Here is a 16,595-nt window from a genome sequence, read left to right as displayed (position 1 = left end):
TGTTTAAGATTTCCTTCATATAGATTTTGCAAAGTTCTTGTTATATTTATTGTAACAACTTTTACAATTCATTTTTGTTGTTGTAAAAGAAGTTTTTTCTTTCATTATACTTCCTGACTAGTTTTTGCTTATGTTTACAGAGACTATTGACTTTAGCTTGTTACCTTTGTACCAAGCCAATTCTCTTATTTATACAATTCTTGCCAAATTCTCTTATTTATAAAAGCTTTTTAATTGATTCACTGATTTCTTGTCTCCTGTGAGTTCTCTGTGGAATTTTACCAAACTGTTCAATTCTAAAAAGTGCCACTTTGTTTCATGGCTCCATTTGCTTTCCTCTGCCTGCAATATCAATTATTTCTTGTTTTTTCCCTGAGTTTCTATTCATTCTCCAAAACCCAACTCATGTTTCTCATCTATAAAACATTTCTGGATTCCTAAGAAAGTTTCTCTTTCTATGAGCATTAGTGGTGCTATCTGCAGACCTATATTAGAGCAATCATCAAACTTTATTGTAATTTTGTGTATATCTATCAGTCCTTTTTGGGGTATGAACCCTTTAGGGGTAGGAACTGACGACTGGGTCTTGTCATCTTCACATCCCCAGTGTTTAGCTGAATCTGCTACATGATTGTCTGTTACAGGATAAATGTTTCTTGAATACATGAGTGGTCAATTTCTGTGGATTAAAAATGTTGTGAAATTGGATAAAGTTTTCTTCATATAGATTTTATAAGCTTGTTATATTTATTGTAACACTTTTAAAACTTCATTTTTGTCACTATTGTTAAAGAAATCTTTTCTGAAGTGCAATATATCTCTGAAATTATACTCCTAAAAATTAAAGCCCTATTATTTTAGAAAATTTATGTACAATGTAGGAAACTTGCTTCTATTTTTTCATGATGCTGAATGTGTAAACGTGCTTAGATTTGTGAGGCCGTAAATTTTGAACATACTGAATGGCTGGATGTTACATGTGTACCGACAAAGAAGCCCTTTTATCTTGTTTGGTTTTTGTTTTGCCTGGGAAATGGGGAGAGGGAAGAATCAAAATTTGTGTTTTTCTGAATAGAAAGCAGTAGTATTTATTCTTCCAAAAGCAATCGGCCTGTAATGGTAACATTTTCAAAAGTTCTAATTTGCAAGACTTTCAAAAAAATATGTGTATGTTATTACTTGTAGTTACTTTATATTTATTTTCGTTTCCTTTTTCAACCCATCAAATCATTGAATTGGCCCATGTGAATTTTTTCAGAATGTTTGCTACCTAGTTCTATTATAAATCAGTTAAGGGATCATCCTAGTAAGGGACACTGAAGTGTGTTTATTAGAATAATTATTTGTAACATTTTTCATTGAAACAGAAAAAATAATTTATTAAGTAACCAATCACACTTCATCATTGATTGTGAAGCTCAGTGGGAAATACAGCATGCTTCTTTCTTGCAGAGAGTTATAAATGGTGGCAAAGAGGTGGAACTGACACCCAGGAAAAAATGGAAAAAATATTTCCTTTATGGAATCTGTTGTCTGTGCTCTATAGGGAGAGACTCTGTGTAGGGGGTGGGTGGGAAGGAGAGATTGGTTTCAGCTAGACTTTGAAGGATATGTAGGGTTTATCTGGAAGAGAGGCAGAACACACTAGATTAGAAATTAATGGATAAAAGGCACAAGAGCTATAACGAGGTGTGAGAATGAGATATTGACAGGAAGGATATTTTTTTTTTTAAAGGTACGCTCTTTGGTGAGGAATATTGGTCCTGAGCTAACATCTGTTGCCAGTCTTCCTCTTTTTTTTTTCCCCCTCCCCAAAGCAGTGGTACATAGTTGCATATCCTGGTTGTAAGTTATTCTAATTCTTCTATGTGGGATGCTGCCACAGCATGGCTTGACAAGTGGTGTGTAGGTCTGTGCCCAGGATCCAAACCGGTGGACCGCAAACAAAGTGTGCAGACTGAACCACTTGGCCACGGGGCTGGCTCCTGAAGGAGGATTTTTATAATTTATCTCATCAAAGAAAATGTTATACTTTTGCTTTGCTATAGTGAGCATGCATTAATTGAACCTAATGGCTGCGAATATCAAATCTCTTTATCATGTTTCTTTTTATTACCAAGTAATGTAGGCATATTGTTGAAAACAAACAAGCAAAACTGCTGATTAAGACAAGCCAAAAAGAAAATCCTTAATTCTATCATCCCTAGTAAACTAACAGTTAAGTTTTGGTGCATTTTTTTGTCTAGATGTGAAAATCATATATACATGCACATTTTGTGTTTTTATGAAATTTTTTCATAGTAAAAATTTACTTTTAAAATACATATGTTTTATTTTTCATGTTTTGTTTTTATTTTAGGAAAAAAACAAAAGCGAAGGCACCACTTCCTCCAGCTGAGACCAAATACCTTGATGCCTCTTCAGTTGATGATTCTATAGAATCCTCTGCTTTTATCATGGAACAGAAAGAAAACATGGTAGATAAAGACGTTGAACTCTCAGTGGTTCTGCCTGGGGATGTTATCAAATCTACTACCGTTCATGGCAGGTATGGTGGAGCGCATGAAATACCAGGAATTCTCTTTCTTCTTCTGTCATTGAAACCCTCTGTTGTATACTTCTTGATTTTTTTCTTTGACAAAATATGTCATTTATCACTTAGTTTAGTTATCTATTTAAAAAAAGTGCTAAAAGGTATTAAAATTTTTCTGATGATGTTTTAATATCAATGCTATGAATTCCACAACCCCTGTCAAGTAACTCTTGAAATTTAGAGCTATTTTATATTTAGTCATTTAATAAATTTTTTTAAAAATAGCCTTTCCCAGAAAAATGGTCATCAGTTATATTGCTTTTGTAAGACAAACTTACAAAGCAAGTCAATGACCCATAAAAAGAACCCTTTCCCTTCCTCTCCAAATTATTCTTTCTCTTTTAAGCTGCTTCTCTGAATTTGATTTTGCAGAAGTTACTAACTACTTTTAAAATGTAATACTCTATTTTTTATCAAAAGAGATAAATCCATCTGTAAAACTAGCAGGATTTTTAATTTCATTGAATGATTTAATTAATTTATTTAAAAATGTGGATAAATTTAATAGAAATGTAAAATTAAACTTTAACTCAGAAGTGAAGATGTGATTTAGGAGGCCTATTTTTAATAACTGCATAAAAATTGGAAAAATGGAATAGAGCCAAGTATAATTTTCCATTTCATTTTGAAGTGGAAAGTTACGGGAGTTGTGTATTGGTCCTTTTCCACATTTCACCTTCAACTGCGCATTTGTTATCAGGAGTCAAGTTGTAGAAATTCAAGCTATTTTGACCTTAGTATAGTGTGTGTGTGTGTGTGTGAAAGAACAAAAGAATAAGTAAGCAATATATTGGGTGTTGCATTCTTACAGTGTGCTTTTATCTAGAAGAAACTCATTCAAGATAACCTTAATCTTAAGATTTATTGTCAAGGTTATCTGTAACTTTACAGACTATTGCAAGAACATGAACATAGAAAAGCTCAACATTAGCAAACAATACGTAGTATTGTATATTAAATTCTCATCAAATTTAAGTAAGTCGTGTTTTTCCATTTATTATGTATCGAAAGTAGTTTTGGAGATCACACACTGAAGCATATTTGTGAGGTTGAGAAACCTCTGAACGTCCTTGGGGGCTTTCGACCTAAGACACGGGTAATCACATGGGTTATTCCTCTGTTCGGTGAGGAAGGCATCTTGTAAGTCATCATCTTCAATCCCTGAAATAATACCATTACCCCAGTTTTAAAATAATAACAATAATGGACATGGCTGGGGGTAATAAAGGCAATTCATCTAATTTTCCCTGAATTGAACGTACGTTAAAAAAAAAGAAGGCAATGTCTGTCCTAGTTCTTGATGCTGACAGGTGACAGTGGTTTCATTATCACTACTCCTCAAAACTTCTTCTTGGACACGCCAGTCATCTGTTTACACTGCCGTCTTCTCTGCTATCAGCCTTCTGAGTTCTTTAGATTTTTTTTTTAACCTTAATGACTTCAGTATTAGAATCAGGGTGTCCTCTCCTGTCTCCCATCATAATTATTTTAGACCTTTCCACATGCTCCCCTGGGCTAACTTTTCTTCCATTTCCTTAACTCTGGGAACCTACATCCATAGTCTACTTCCCCTGTCCACCAGGATGGTGGTAACTGATCACTTCCAACCTGTTCCATTCCTGAGATCTTAAGGTGTTCCCTCTTTGGACACAACCTTTTTGACATCTAGCTTACCCACTTTCTCTTTCTTAATTGGATTTGTTATTCATCTTCCTTGTTAAGTCTACTTTGTGACTGGTCTTCCAGTTGCTGCGTTTTTCCTCATGTTTAACTGGGATTCTGCATCAGTCGTTTCTACCACATTCATACTTACAAGGACCCTAGATTTCCCTCACCCTTTTGACCTCCCAGCATAATTGCCTGCCAGGTCCCTAAACCTGAGTAATTTTTCATCAATCAGCTTTTTGTTTCTGGGCGATGAACTGTTGTTGAATTATTTTTCTTATCTATAAAAATGTTTTCTAACTGAATTCTTCCTAGGATTACATGAAATACTATCAGTGCCTGGCAAGTATTGGCTTCCTCCATTTTCTATTGAGAACTGCTTTCCTTATCCTAGGCTCTCCCCAGTTACCCTCCACCCTCGGATTAATCTGACTGAAACACCCTCTGTTTGTGGCACTACTTTGATAAAAGACTGCAGGAAGAGCAATTCAATACCAAATTAAGGAAGTCTAGAGTACCAAGCCTGGAGATTGGGACACCTTATTTTCTTCTCCTCTGAAATTAAGTAGGCTTTTCCCTTGATACTCCCCTTTGAATATCTTAAGCTTTCCAAACTCTTCTGACACTTCATACCATTGATGGTTATCAAATGATATATGTTCTATGCTATAATTTATATGTATGTCTTCTTGAATAAACCATAAGCTCATATGGACATCATTACTCTTCTTCATAGTGTTTAGCACATTCTTGCAATGTAGTAACTAAAGTCTTCCTAGACCCTTATACGTAGACGGAGGTAGCAACTTAAATGAGGTGCTTTGAAGAGGCATTTCAATGGGCCCTAGTTGCTTCCCCAGGATCTTTTAAATATAGGTGTTTTCTCCAGGTAGACAGCAAGGCAAGCATGCCCGGAATGCAAATGCCCCAAATACTGATTGCTTTTTACATTTTGTTTAGGGCTGAAAAATTTTTCTGAGGGTAGAATTTGTTTTATATCAATGTTTTTCTAGGGGGGTTGATTTAGGGACTTTGTTCCTAATAGTTTTATTCAGGAATGACTCAAGCTGTAGATGCTATGACTAAAGTTTTTATATTAAGCTTTTATGATTAAAAGTGGTTCTGTGACTGAATATCTTAGGAGTATGATTCTGGATATCTTAGGAATGATTCTAGATCTCTTAGAGTATGATTCAGGATATCTTAAGATTGTGATTTGGGATGTATTGAATGTTGCAGCCACTCTTGGCCCATTGTTTAAAAAAAAAGTTAACAATAACAACAACAACATAAAGGTTTAAATAGAAAAATACATTCTACTTCTGAAAAATGTTAGCTACCTAATGTGAAGACCTGTGACATAGATAATTTACATTTCTTCATGGCTTTATTACTATAAATGGAATAGGAAAAATTTCAACAAAATGATACAGGAATTTGGTGGGGGCCTAGGGAGGAGTAATTTTAAATAAGTTTGAGTGCATAAGGTTTTCTTAGGTAAATCAGAGTTCCATATGTCACTGTGAAGGGTCTCTAGTATAATTTTGAGACCATCTTTTCTTAATTTGTGTAAATATTCCTTTATAATTATGTTCCAATGTAGATCATATTCCAATATAAATATGTTTATCTTGATAGTATTATTTCTATGCATTTCCTTTGAAGAATAATATCAATATTAGACTGAAATAAATATTTAGGAAATTTATCATATGTTTCATTTAACTTTTCAGAAATATTGTTTTTGCTCACAATGTATTCTTGGAGATTGTTAGAAAACTCCCCTCTGTCTTCCTAATACAACTCATGCAGAGTTATGCTCAGAATGTTCCATTTTCAAGAATGTGAACACACAGCATTATCTTCAGAAGAATGCACTTGCTGTACATTGGTTTTTCACCAAAGAGCTGACTCAGATTAGGGAACACAATAAAGTTGGAGTTGGTAATAGACTTTATGCTCAGGGGGAGACTAAAAGCTTGTTATCCTGAATTGGGTTGGTATCCTTCTTCTGGCTTAACAATCTTTAGGTACCAGAGCTTAGTGATACTGGCTCGTTAATGACCAAAAGTCACCTCGTGTCTGCCATCTTGCCTTTGTGATCCTTTGCAGGGCCAGCCGGAAAACTCTTGAGCATTTCTGTGTATCCTCATATGATGGATGGTTGGGCTGAAGGAAGGAGGAATTAAAATATTTTATTTATATATAACAGAAAGTATACTGTAGTATAGCTATATATGTGTATGTGTATATGCGTATATATACCTATATATATTTATGTATATATGTACGAGTGTGCTGGTATAGTGAACGACCTTTTTCACCTGACACAGCAGCTCTGTGCCTTTCTAAAGTGAGCGTTAAAGGTGACTGTGGTTAGAGACCAGCTGCCTAGAGGCTGTCCTCCTCAGAAAATGCCACCCTACGCAACAGCCTAAGTGGTGGTGTGTACCAGGACTTGGGAAAAGTTAATTTTTAATGAAAATTAGCTTATATGCTGAACTGTGATAAATACTACAGAGAACAAGGAAATATGGGGTCCTTACCTTGTAGCCAGTGTCTGCCCCGTATGTAATTATTCCTCACTGAATAAGTGTTCACTCCGTTTTCCTCTTTTCTCTTCCTCTGGGACACTTTACAAGCAGTTTTCATTTGAGAAATTTGTTGAAAGATGGGCATTAATCCTCTTTGTTAGCCTATAGGGAGAGCATCCTATGGCTATACTAGCACACTCGCTCTCCTACAGAGGGAAGGATGGAATCAATACCATTTATCACAGGGGAGAATATTTCTCTCTTTTATGCCCCTACCATACATAGGAATTTCTTTTGATTTGAGCAAATCTGAGAATGCCATGAATGGAAACACAAATAAGGAAAGCATAGAACTTGAAGTTAGAAATCTCAGGCCCTATAGTTGATTCCATAACTTGCTGTGTGACCTCAAGCAAGTCACTTCACTTCTCTGGCCTTTGCCTGTAAAATGACCCAGGGATATGTTGCACGATTTGTGGCCTGATTTGCCTGTCCAGTAGCACAGTTTATAGCAGTGTTGCGAATAAGCCCACAGATTTGACTGGCGTTGGGTGGGTCAGATAACTAGCTTAGGAGCATTTTACGTGGACTGCAGTGCCACCTATTGGAAAAAAGTAGACTATGAAAAATGACAAGATAATACTGGATCATGTGGGTCAATTGCGTTTTTAAAAAAAAAAACAGTAACACAGCAGTATAGATCTCAAAGAGTTTCAAAATTTCCTTCCATACTTATATTTATTGAAAAGTGTCAAATGATGACAAATGTGTGATAAATACATTATATAATAGGCTAATAGATTTCAAAGTTGAACTCTGTGAAAAAGAATTGATTTAGATACTAATTCAACTGTAGCTGCTTAAAAGAAACGTTGGAATTTTAACTGTTATTTAAGTGTAACAGTGCTGCCTGAGTTTTCACTTGGTGGAACTGAAGAATGCTGTAACTGAGGCCCTGGGACTGCCCTGCACAGCCCTGAGCCAGGGAGCATGTAAGCATCTGTTGGCTGATTGCTCTCCGGGTTGAGAATGGGTGACAGAATCCTCACAAATGCTCTCTGGGTATCGTTCCTAGGAGGGCCACCGTCTTCCCTATCCTTTCCTGGCAGCTTCGCCTTATAAGAATGACCCTTGTTAATTTTTGTTTTTGATTTTTCATGGCTACAAATGCAATAGTTGAACATTAGAGAAAGTAGGAAAATACAGAAAAGCCAAAAAAAATTTGAAGTGCCATGGCATTATTAAGCAGGTAGATTACAACGATTAACATTGTGGTGTATAACCTTTTATTCACGTACACATGTATGCACACACACACAAATGTTTCTGTATCCATATGCCTATATAGGCACTTTTTTTTTTTTTACCAATATGGCATCATATTGCACGTGCTATCTGTTTACCTGCTCTTTTTTCAGTCAATGATTTCTAACTTTCATGTCAATAAAATTTTACCTTATCCTTTGTCCATATTTCAATTGCCCCAATTGCAGTGAGATATATTTGTGATATTTCTGTTTTTATAAGGGATGTGTATATGTTTTAATTGGTATGTCCTTAAATCACAGTATTTATGCACTTAATTATAATTATCTCCTAATATAACATCCATGATAATTGACCAGGTAGAGTTTAGTCTAAAGCAGTGAATTTCAATTTTTTTTCTTTTTTACTTTTAGAAATATCTGTTTTTAGTATTTGATATAAGAACTTTTGTCCACTTAATGCTGATCTGATCTATTATCAATTATCTTCAACTCTTTATTGTGCATAATTCAATAAGCATTCTCAACTTTGAGACAAGGTTTCTTTGTTTTCTGTACCTGATCCACTTCATTTCATGTATACAGGCATAGGTAGAGAGCATTGCTTCATTTACAAACTCATTACTGAACTAGATGGGTTAGCATAAGACAAACAAACATCAGTAACTGTAGGAATGTTCTAAAAACCCCCATACCATCATTGGTAAGTCTAATTGAGTTGTTAGTGTGCGTTTGTAAGGGGCAACTAGAACCAGTTCAACCAAACTCAGTTTTGAGGATGTATTGAAAATGGGTAAAGTAGTTTATTATATACTGGGGGAGATTTAAAGAATCATAATAAGGAAGACCCTTTTTCATAGAGTTCAGCCCCTTATAAGATGCTTGAAACTCATCTATTCATAATAAGTACTTTTCATCATGCATCCACGTTTTCCTATGACAGTCCCTGTTTTAACCTATTATCCCAGTGTAACTACTAATAGTGCCCCCTTTCACTCTCAGGTGTCCCAGGTTGGATGATAAATTACATAGCCACCTTATTGGTAAGTGACTTTGTTTAAACACCTTTGGAGTTTGGAAATTCACCAAGGCAATTGTTGGACACCTTGCTGATGTGAAAGCTCTGTGGTGAACCGTGACTTTCATTTTTGGTACCCAACTGGATCTTTAAAACACAAAAATGGAAGTCTTCTATTATCTATCAGGTAGCAAAACTAGGACAAGATTACCTGTGATATACGTCATGAACGCAGAAAGGGTTACCAGAGGATTTAGGAGGTGAGTTAGTGATGTCATTAATCCATGAAGTAAAACTACAGCAGATAGCTTGTTGCAAACCATCCGCCCCAGCCTGAATCCTGCCTTATGGTATCATGAGGCTAAATGTAGCTGCATTAGGAGTCAAGACGTTCTAATCCTGACTGCACCCTAATTCTATGTATGCTCTTCATAATCTGCTCATGTAACTTCTCTAACCTCAATTTTTTCATTCATAAAATGGGAGTAGCTTTTGTGGTGGTTGTGAGCTCAAATGAAGTAACAGATATGAAATTAATATAAAGGATTGTTATTTATTTTTAAAAGGAAGTGGGAAATCTCATAGGGATTTCTTCCTTTCAAAGAAGAGTTTTTAAAGAGTCTTAAAAACAAATTTGCCCTCCAGGAACTCATTATTTTGCAGGAGAAAGATATGTAAATAAGACTCATGCAAAGCATGCTCTGTTAAGTACTATAATAAACCCAAAATTCAAAGTGACACGGTGGTATAATGGAGGAAGAGACTGTTACCTATTTGAGTGAGGAAGCGATGATCAAGTTCAGCCAGTCCTTTTCAACTTTTAATAACTTGGCTCAGCTTTCAGGTGGACTGCTAGAAGTACTCCCGCCTTAGCAAACAAGAAAACAAGCATCCTTCCTATGGTGATCCTGTGGTTGAAACTGTGAGCCAACTGCTGTTTGGTGCGTCAGCTCTGATAATTATCCTCAAACCAAAATGGTTGTCTTTGGTTGAAGTAATTTGGCATCCGGGTGGATAATTCTAAACAACTATGCTCAAGATGATTTCATTTTCTGTGGGTACACTTTGTGACTTAAATAATCCTAACGGCAGCCCCACTGGATGGACCCCCACTTAAAAGTAATGTCCTACTTTCATAGGGTTACGGCTCCTTTCTGGTAGAGCTAGACAGTCAGTAATTCCCACCCTCAAAATCAGCTAGGTTAGGGTCATCTCTTCTGTGCTTTTAGTGCCAACTGCTGAGGTTTCAATTAAATGCTTCAAGCATTCGAACTGGTCTGAGGCTGTTTTGGAAAAGGTCTTAGCCCAACTTAATGCTTAAATCTAAAGATGTCATGGCTTTAGACACAACAAGGCTACTAGTCAAGTCTGTTGATTAAAAAGCAACACAGCTGGGGGGCTGGCCCCGTGGCCGAGTGGTTAAGTTTGTGCGCTCAGCTGCAGGTGGCCCAGTGTTTCGTTGGTTCGAATCCTGGGCGTGGACATGGCACTGCTCATCAAACCACGCTGAGGCAGCATCCCACATGCCACAACTAGAGGGACCCACAACGAAGAATATACAACTATGTACCAGGGGCTTTGGGAAGAAAAAGGAAAAAAATAAAATCTTAAAAAAAAAATAAAAAAATAAAATAAAATAAAAAGCAACACAGCTTTCACACCTGTATGGTGGTTTTTAAAGCCTCTGAATCTCCTTTCAACAACTTTGCCTTTTCATGCATCAGATACTATACAGAGATCTCAGTTGTATATTATCTGTTATATGTTTCAGCTCATGGATATTTACGCAGAATTACCTAGAGATAGATGGTCGCTGGTTCCTATAAATTCCTCATTCAGTGATGTTGACCGCACTATGTGCTTGACATTGTATTAGGTCCTGGGAATAAAGGTTGCTAAAAGATGGCCCTGCTAGACAGGAGTTCACATCCGGGTGGAAATGGAACCCAGATACCAGCTTGAGGTCACTCTGCTCCTTAAGGTCTAGATAAGATTGACCTGAATCCCACCTTGTGGAAAGTTCAAGACCCTTTATAATATTATTGTAAATGCCCAAGGATTTGTTTTCTTGGAGCCACCTCTGGCTCTGACGTTCTTATTTTCGAATTCTTGTTTTTCAGCCTCTGTCTTCTGAAATTTCCTTTCGTTCCTTAATTTAACCTTTCCCAAGGCTACCAGGACCTTGGTGATGGTTTATAGGTCACCAGGGAGAGCTTAGTAAGCATATCACATAGCAAATAGTTTAAACTAGCGTTTTAGGCCTCCCGTCAGTCCTCTCAGCAACCCCGCCACTTTGTAGCGCCCCTGCAAACCTGGCCTCTTTGCACTGGCTAGCTCTTCTCTCTGTTTCTTGTGCCTTCTTACCCCTTTCCTCTTGTGCTGGCTTTAATCTTATCAACTCCTTGCAGAATGTATCTGGATTCTGACGGGTCATAGCCACCACCATCTCCTACCTAAATTTTTGCAGTAGCTTTGTAACTGCTCCCCGCCGGCTACTCTGAATACAGCCATCAGAATATAATCCTTTTAAAATGTGAAGTAGATGGCATCACTCCTCAGAACTCTTCAGTGGTTTTCTGTCTCACTCAATAAAACCCCAAGTCTTCACCAGGCCTTTAAGCTCTGTAAGATCATCGCTCTGATTTCACGTCTACTGTTTTCACCCTAGAGGACTGGTTTCTGTTTTTCCGTAAACACGTGGAGCACACTTCTACCTCAGAGCCTTTGCACGTGTCAGCTCTGCCTGGAATGATCTTTCCCCAGATGTCCCATTACATTGAGTTCTCTATTCTAATGTCATTTTGTCAGTTAGGATGTTTCCTAACCTCCTTCCCTATCTTATTTTTATCATAGCATTTATAATTATCTGATATACTATATATTTTACTCGTTTGTTTATCCTCTTCTCTCTAGATCACTGGTTTGAAAACTATAGGATGCGTCAGAATCAGGAGTGCTTGTCAAAGCACATACTGCTGTGCCTCACCCTCAGAGTTTCTGATTTAGTGTCAAGCCTCGGGTTGAGGCTTGACAACATGCATTTCTAACAACTTCTCAGCAGTACTGGTGCTGCTGGTCCGTGAATCTCACTTTGAGAACCAATGCACTAGAACTGCTCTGCCCAATACAGTGGCCACTCACCACATGTGGCTACTTAAATTGAGTTGAAATGAAATGAAAAGAAAATTCAGTTAGTTAGTCCACCAGCTCAACGTATTTCAATTGCTCAGTAGCCACATGTGGTGAGTGGCCACTGTCCTGGACAACATGGATACAGAAAATTTCCAGCATTGCAGAAAGCTCTGTTGGACAGCACTGTTCTAGAACTAACCTGCATAAAGATGAATTTCTATCCTGGGTTTTTTTTTCCCCCTAGAGCTATATCCTCATATTTTTATATGTCCTCCACTTGGAGCTTACTTTAGTGTAGGAAATAAGTTAGATGCATAACTTATTTTTCATCAGATGGCTAGTCAGTTTTTCCAGTATCAGTTGTTGAAAATTCAGTTCTTCCCCCAGAAATCTGAAATACCATTATCATATGCAGTATTAAATTTCCATCTGTATTTGTGTCTGTCACAGAACTTTCTGGTCTGTTGCATTTATCTGTCTGGGAATAGGAATATTTTCAAGACAAAATTGGGCTTCTAGAATTATTGACTAAAGAATTAAACCTAAAATTATAGAATGAGAGAATAAAGTCGTAAAGAAGTTGTATGATTTCTAATTGTCTTTCAAAGAGGCATTTTTACTAGAAAATATTTAGGCAGTTTTGAGTTCAAAGGTCATGATATAGCTCTAGTCAGCATGCAACCTTCTTGCCATGAAATCTGGTCTAGTGTGCAAAGATTACAAATGACCAAGTTGACTGAGGGAATAGGCCCTTATTATAATATTCTTGGTCCATTAGAAAATTAATATATCACAGTTATAAATACAATAATTCATTAAGGCATATCAGAAGAGTTAAATAAGAAGTGTACATCAAGAGGGTTAAATTGTTCTTACCTTTTAAAATGGATAATATCTTTTTCTTTAAATTTTTATATGTTTGTACATAAGGGGATGAAAATGGCACAAAAATATGGATTAACAAAAACAAAACTTTAATAACTATTTTTGTCTTGTTAACTTTTGTGTAGCTCTGGCAGAGATTCTAAAGAACTGTACCTTTAAGAAGTAAAAGATGTTTGAAGTATAAGTTTTAACTTTTACATTTATTACTTGGCACATTTATACATAGAAAGAGAAATATAATCTGAACGTGTCACTATTTATTCATAGACAACAGTGGACAGCTCTCCATTCAGTTGGCAGTGAAAGTTCTCTCCTCTTCCAGCTTAACTGTATTTATAATTATGTTGTATTTATGTAGACATTACCTAATCCTTCCTAACTATATTTGCTATCAGAAAAAGAAGGTACCATTTCCATGTGGCATCAAATTTCTCTCATGGCATACTATGTTATTAAAAAATAAATTTCAATAATACCATTATGCTAGTCTCCCTCTGGATGAAATTTAATATCTACTATCCAAAGCCAAAATTTGGGCAATTATAGACAAATTTAGGTATAAGCATCCTAGATAGCTCAAGAGAAGCACATAAAACTCCTGAATATTATTGTGGAAGCATCTAATAAAGATGTAGGGAACACATTTTGAGGACTGAAACATATTTCAGAGAACTTTTTCTTTGTGAGGGACTTAGAGTCTTTTATTTATTTATTTTTCTTGATATTTGTGTAAGGGGTGCTACTTATATGGGCGGGAGGAGAAGAGACGTGAGGGTACCATTACGAAACATACCTCTTGAGATTGGAATGGCCTAAGAATGGGCAACAACCACAGAAGGGGAGGATGAGGTAGGGGGCTGGACACCGGATGGTTTGAGAATCTATCGAAAGTGCTGTTTGACCTCAGGAACACACACTGTCAGACAAGACTGCCTCTCTGGAAAAACTGAACCAGAGAGGCTGGAGACCCGAGGACTCCACTTAGGAAGGTGAGGGTGAGGTGCATATGAAAAGATTTACTAAATTAAAAATGGCATGCTGAATGGTGAGATTCCTAGCCTCATTTCCCTGTCAAGTTTCTGAAACCCAGTAGTCAGGTTCATATCTCTAGTCGAGAAATCGGAGAATTGTTTTTTATTGACATTTATATTTCCCAAGGGAAAAATATAGCTGGCTACCTGATTACCCTCAAATAAAGCCCATTAACCCGTACTTCAATCCATGAAAATAGGACTTTTACACAGTGTTTTAGCACCTCAGTATTAAGTATGAACTAACAGCTTAAGTCGGCAGACATTTGAGGAAAGCAGATAATACAAAAAATTTTTCAGTGTGCTTCTCTTAAGGGCTGTCAATTAAGAAAGACTCAGAGACCACATTGTTCTGTTGTTGGTGTAAATGAAAACACAAGTCTATGTCAACAATTGGAGTCTATGGAAAGAGAAGTAAAAAATTGGGTAGTGTCTCTGAATGTCAATTTGGGTGTGCAATTTCCTATAGAAATAGGTTCTGTATTACCATTAGTACTTAACAATTACTATTTGAAATTATCTCATGCATTTGCTTGGTTACTTTTATTTTTTTTTGAGGAAGCTCAGCCCTGAGCCCACATGTGCTGCCAATCCTCCTCTTTTTTTTTTTGCTGAGGAAGGCTGGCCCTGAGCTAATATCCATGCCCATCTTCTTCTACTTTGTATGTGGGATGCCTACCACAGTGTGACTTGCCATGTCATGCCATGTCCACACCCAGGATTCAAACCAGTGAACCCCGGGCCACCAAAGTGGAATGTGTGCATTTAACCACTGTGCCACTGGGCCGGCCCCAACTTGGTTACTTTTTTATTGTCTAGTTGAAGAGCCCATAAAATATTTATGTCAAGGACTCAATAGTAAATATGTTAGGCTTTGTGAGCCATACAGTCTCAGTCACATCTACTCAAATATGCATTGTAACATAAAAGCAGTTCTAGATATTATGTAAACAAATAAGCATGGTTGTGTTCCAATAAAACTTAATTAACAAAAACAGGCTGTAGGCCCACGTTGACCTGTGGATGGTAGTTTGCCAACACTTGATCTAGTTCACCTTGTTGAGTATTAGATCTATGAGGGCAAGTGTGCCATAACACTTGTACTGTGTCTTCAGTGCCTAGAAAATATTAACTGGTGTTTGAATGAATTAAGAAATCTAGGGGGCCAGCCTGGCGGCCAAGTGGTTAAGTTCGCACGCTCTGCTTTGGTGGCCCAGGGTTTTGCTGGTTCGGATCCTGGGCGTGGACATGGCACTGCTCGTCAGGCAGTGCTGGGGCAGCGTCTCACATGCCACAGTTGGAAGGACTCACAACTAAAAGAAATATATGTATATATAACTGTGTACCAGGGGGCTTTGGGGAGAAAAAGGGAAAATAAAATCTTAAAAAAAAAATCTGTACTATACTCTTCTTTAGGATTTTGTGGGCTTCCTCATGTAGATACTCACTATGCTTTCTAAAGCCCAAAGGATGATGATGGTTCTTAATGCTTTATTCTTATGAGAACTTTGGAATATAACCAGTTCATAAGCTAAAGACTGCTAGTATTCAAAATAGTATTATGAAGGAGCAACTGCTAAACAAGTCACTGCTCAGGAAAGGACTTCTTCTAAATTTATAAAATGGAGACAATTTGGCAGATAAATTATAGGTAATTATTAACGCTAGGATCCAAGCTCTCTTGAGTACTACTCAGAACTTTTTAACTATTAAAATTTTGTCTGCTTAAATATCTTGCAGTTAGATTTTAAGCTGCTTTCACAAATACTGTTTTATAGCCTTATTGTATCTACTGAAGTCAGGAAAGCCCTAAGAAGAATAGTCGAAACGATAACTTTAACAGTTAATGAAATTGTTTTATGGACCTTTATGATCAGCATTACTTTTATTTTACAGTAAACCTATGATGGACCTGTTGATATTCCTCTGTGCACAATATCACTTAAATCCATCAAGTTACACAATTGATCTGCTGTCAGCTGAAAAGAACCCCATTAAATTTAAACCAAACACACCAATAGGAATGTTGGAGGTGGAGAAAGTAATTTTAAAGCCAAAAATTTTGGATAAGAAAAAACCTATACCTATAATACCGGAGGTAAGAATTTCACTGTAGTTTTTGGTGTCTTGTGGCTAAAATACTAAGTTGATTTTTAAGTCATTATCTGCAGCTCAGTATAAATGAAATAAAAATTGGCTTTCTTGCTTAAATTTGATGTGAACATAGTTATCATGTTTTCCTAGGCCACATTATTTAGAATTCATCTGGTTATTGGTCCTTCATTAACTAGAATTTGGGGAATACTTAAGATTTTAGATGATCCAAAGTGATCTATATATGACCATATCAGAATCTGACAATTAGGAATGATCTGTATTTTAAGCTATTCTTTTAAAAAGTATTTTATACTTAAAGGAAGATTTTAGAATCTTTTAATGAAAATTCACTTAAGAATTTATTAAAATAATTTT

At 36.6% G+C, this 16,595-nt stretch overlaps 1 protein-coding gene across 50 annotated transcripts in view; it reads left to right on the top strand.

Moving 5' to 3' along the window:
- Nucleotides 1–16,595, top strand: part of COBLL1 (cordon-bleu WH2 repeat protein like 1) — a 152,880-nt gene that overhangs the window by 89,385 nt on the left and 46,900 nt on the right. For 34 of the 50 annotated variants that reach the window (XM_070581434.1, XM_070581435.1, XM_070581449.1 and 31 more), the window contains 2 exons: nt 2,360–2,548; nt 16,020–16,221. In XM_070581434.1, the coding sequence (XP_070437535.1) occupies nt 2,360–2,548; nt 16,020–16,221 (391 nt within the window). Of the gene's footprint in view, nt 1–2,359; nt 2,549–9,059; nt 9,101–16,019; nt 16,222–16,595 lie in introns of all 50 variants that reach the window. The other 16 variants (XM_070581485.1, XM_070581480.1, XM_070581478.1 and 13 more) reach the window with 1 other exon arrangement.

Source organism: Equus przewalskii, chromosome 17 (assembly GCF_037783145.1).
Source record: "Equus przewalskii isolate Varuska chromosome 17, EquPr2, whole genome shotgun sequence".
NCBI lineage: Eukaryota > Metazoa > Chordata > Mammalia > Perissodactyla > Equidae > Equus > Equus przewalskii.
This window is presented reverse-complemented; position numbering and strand designations above follow the sequence as displayed.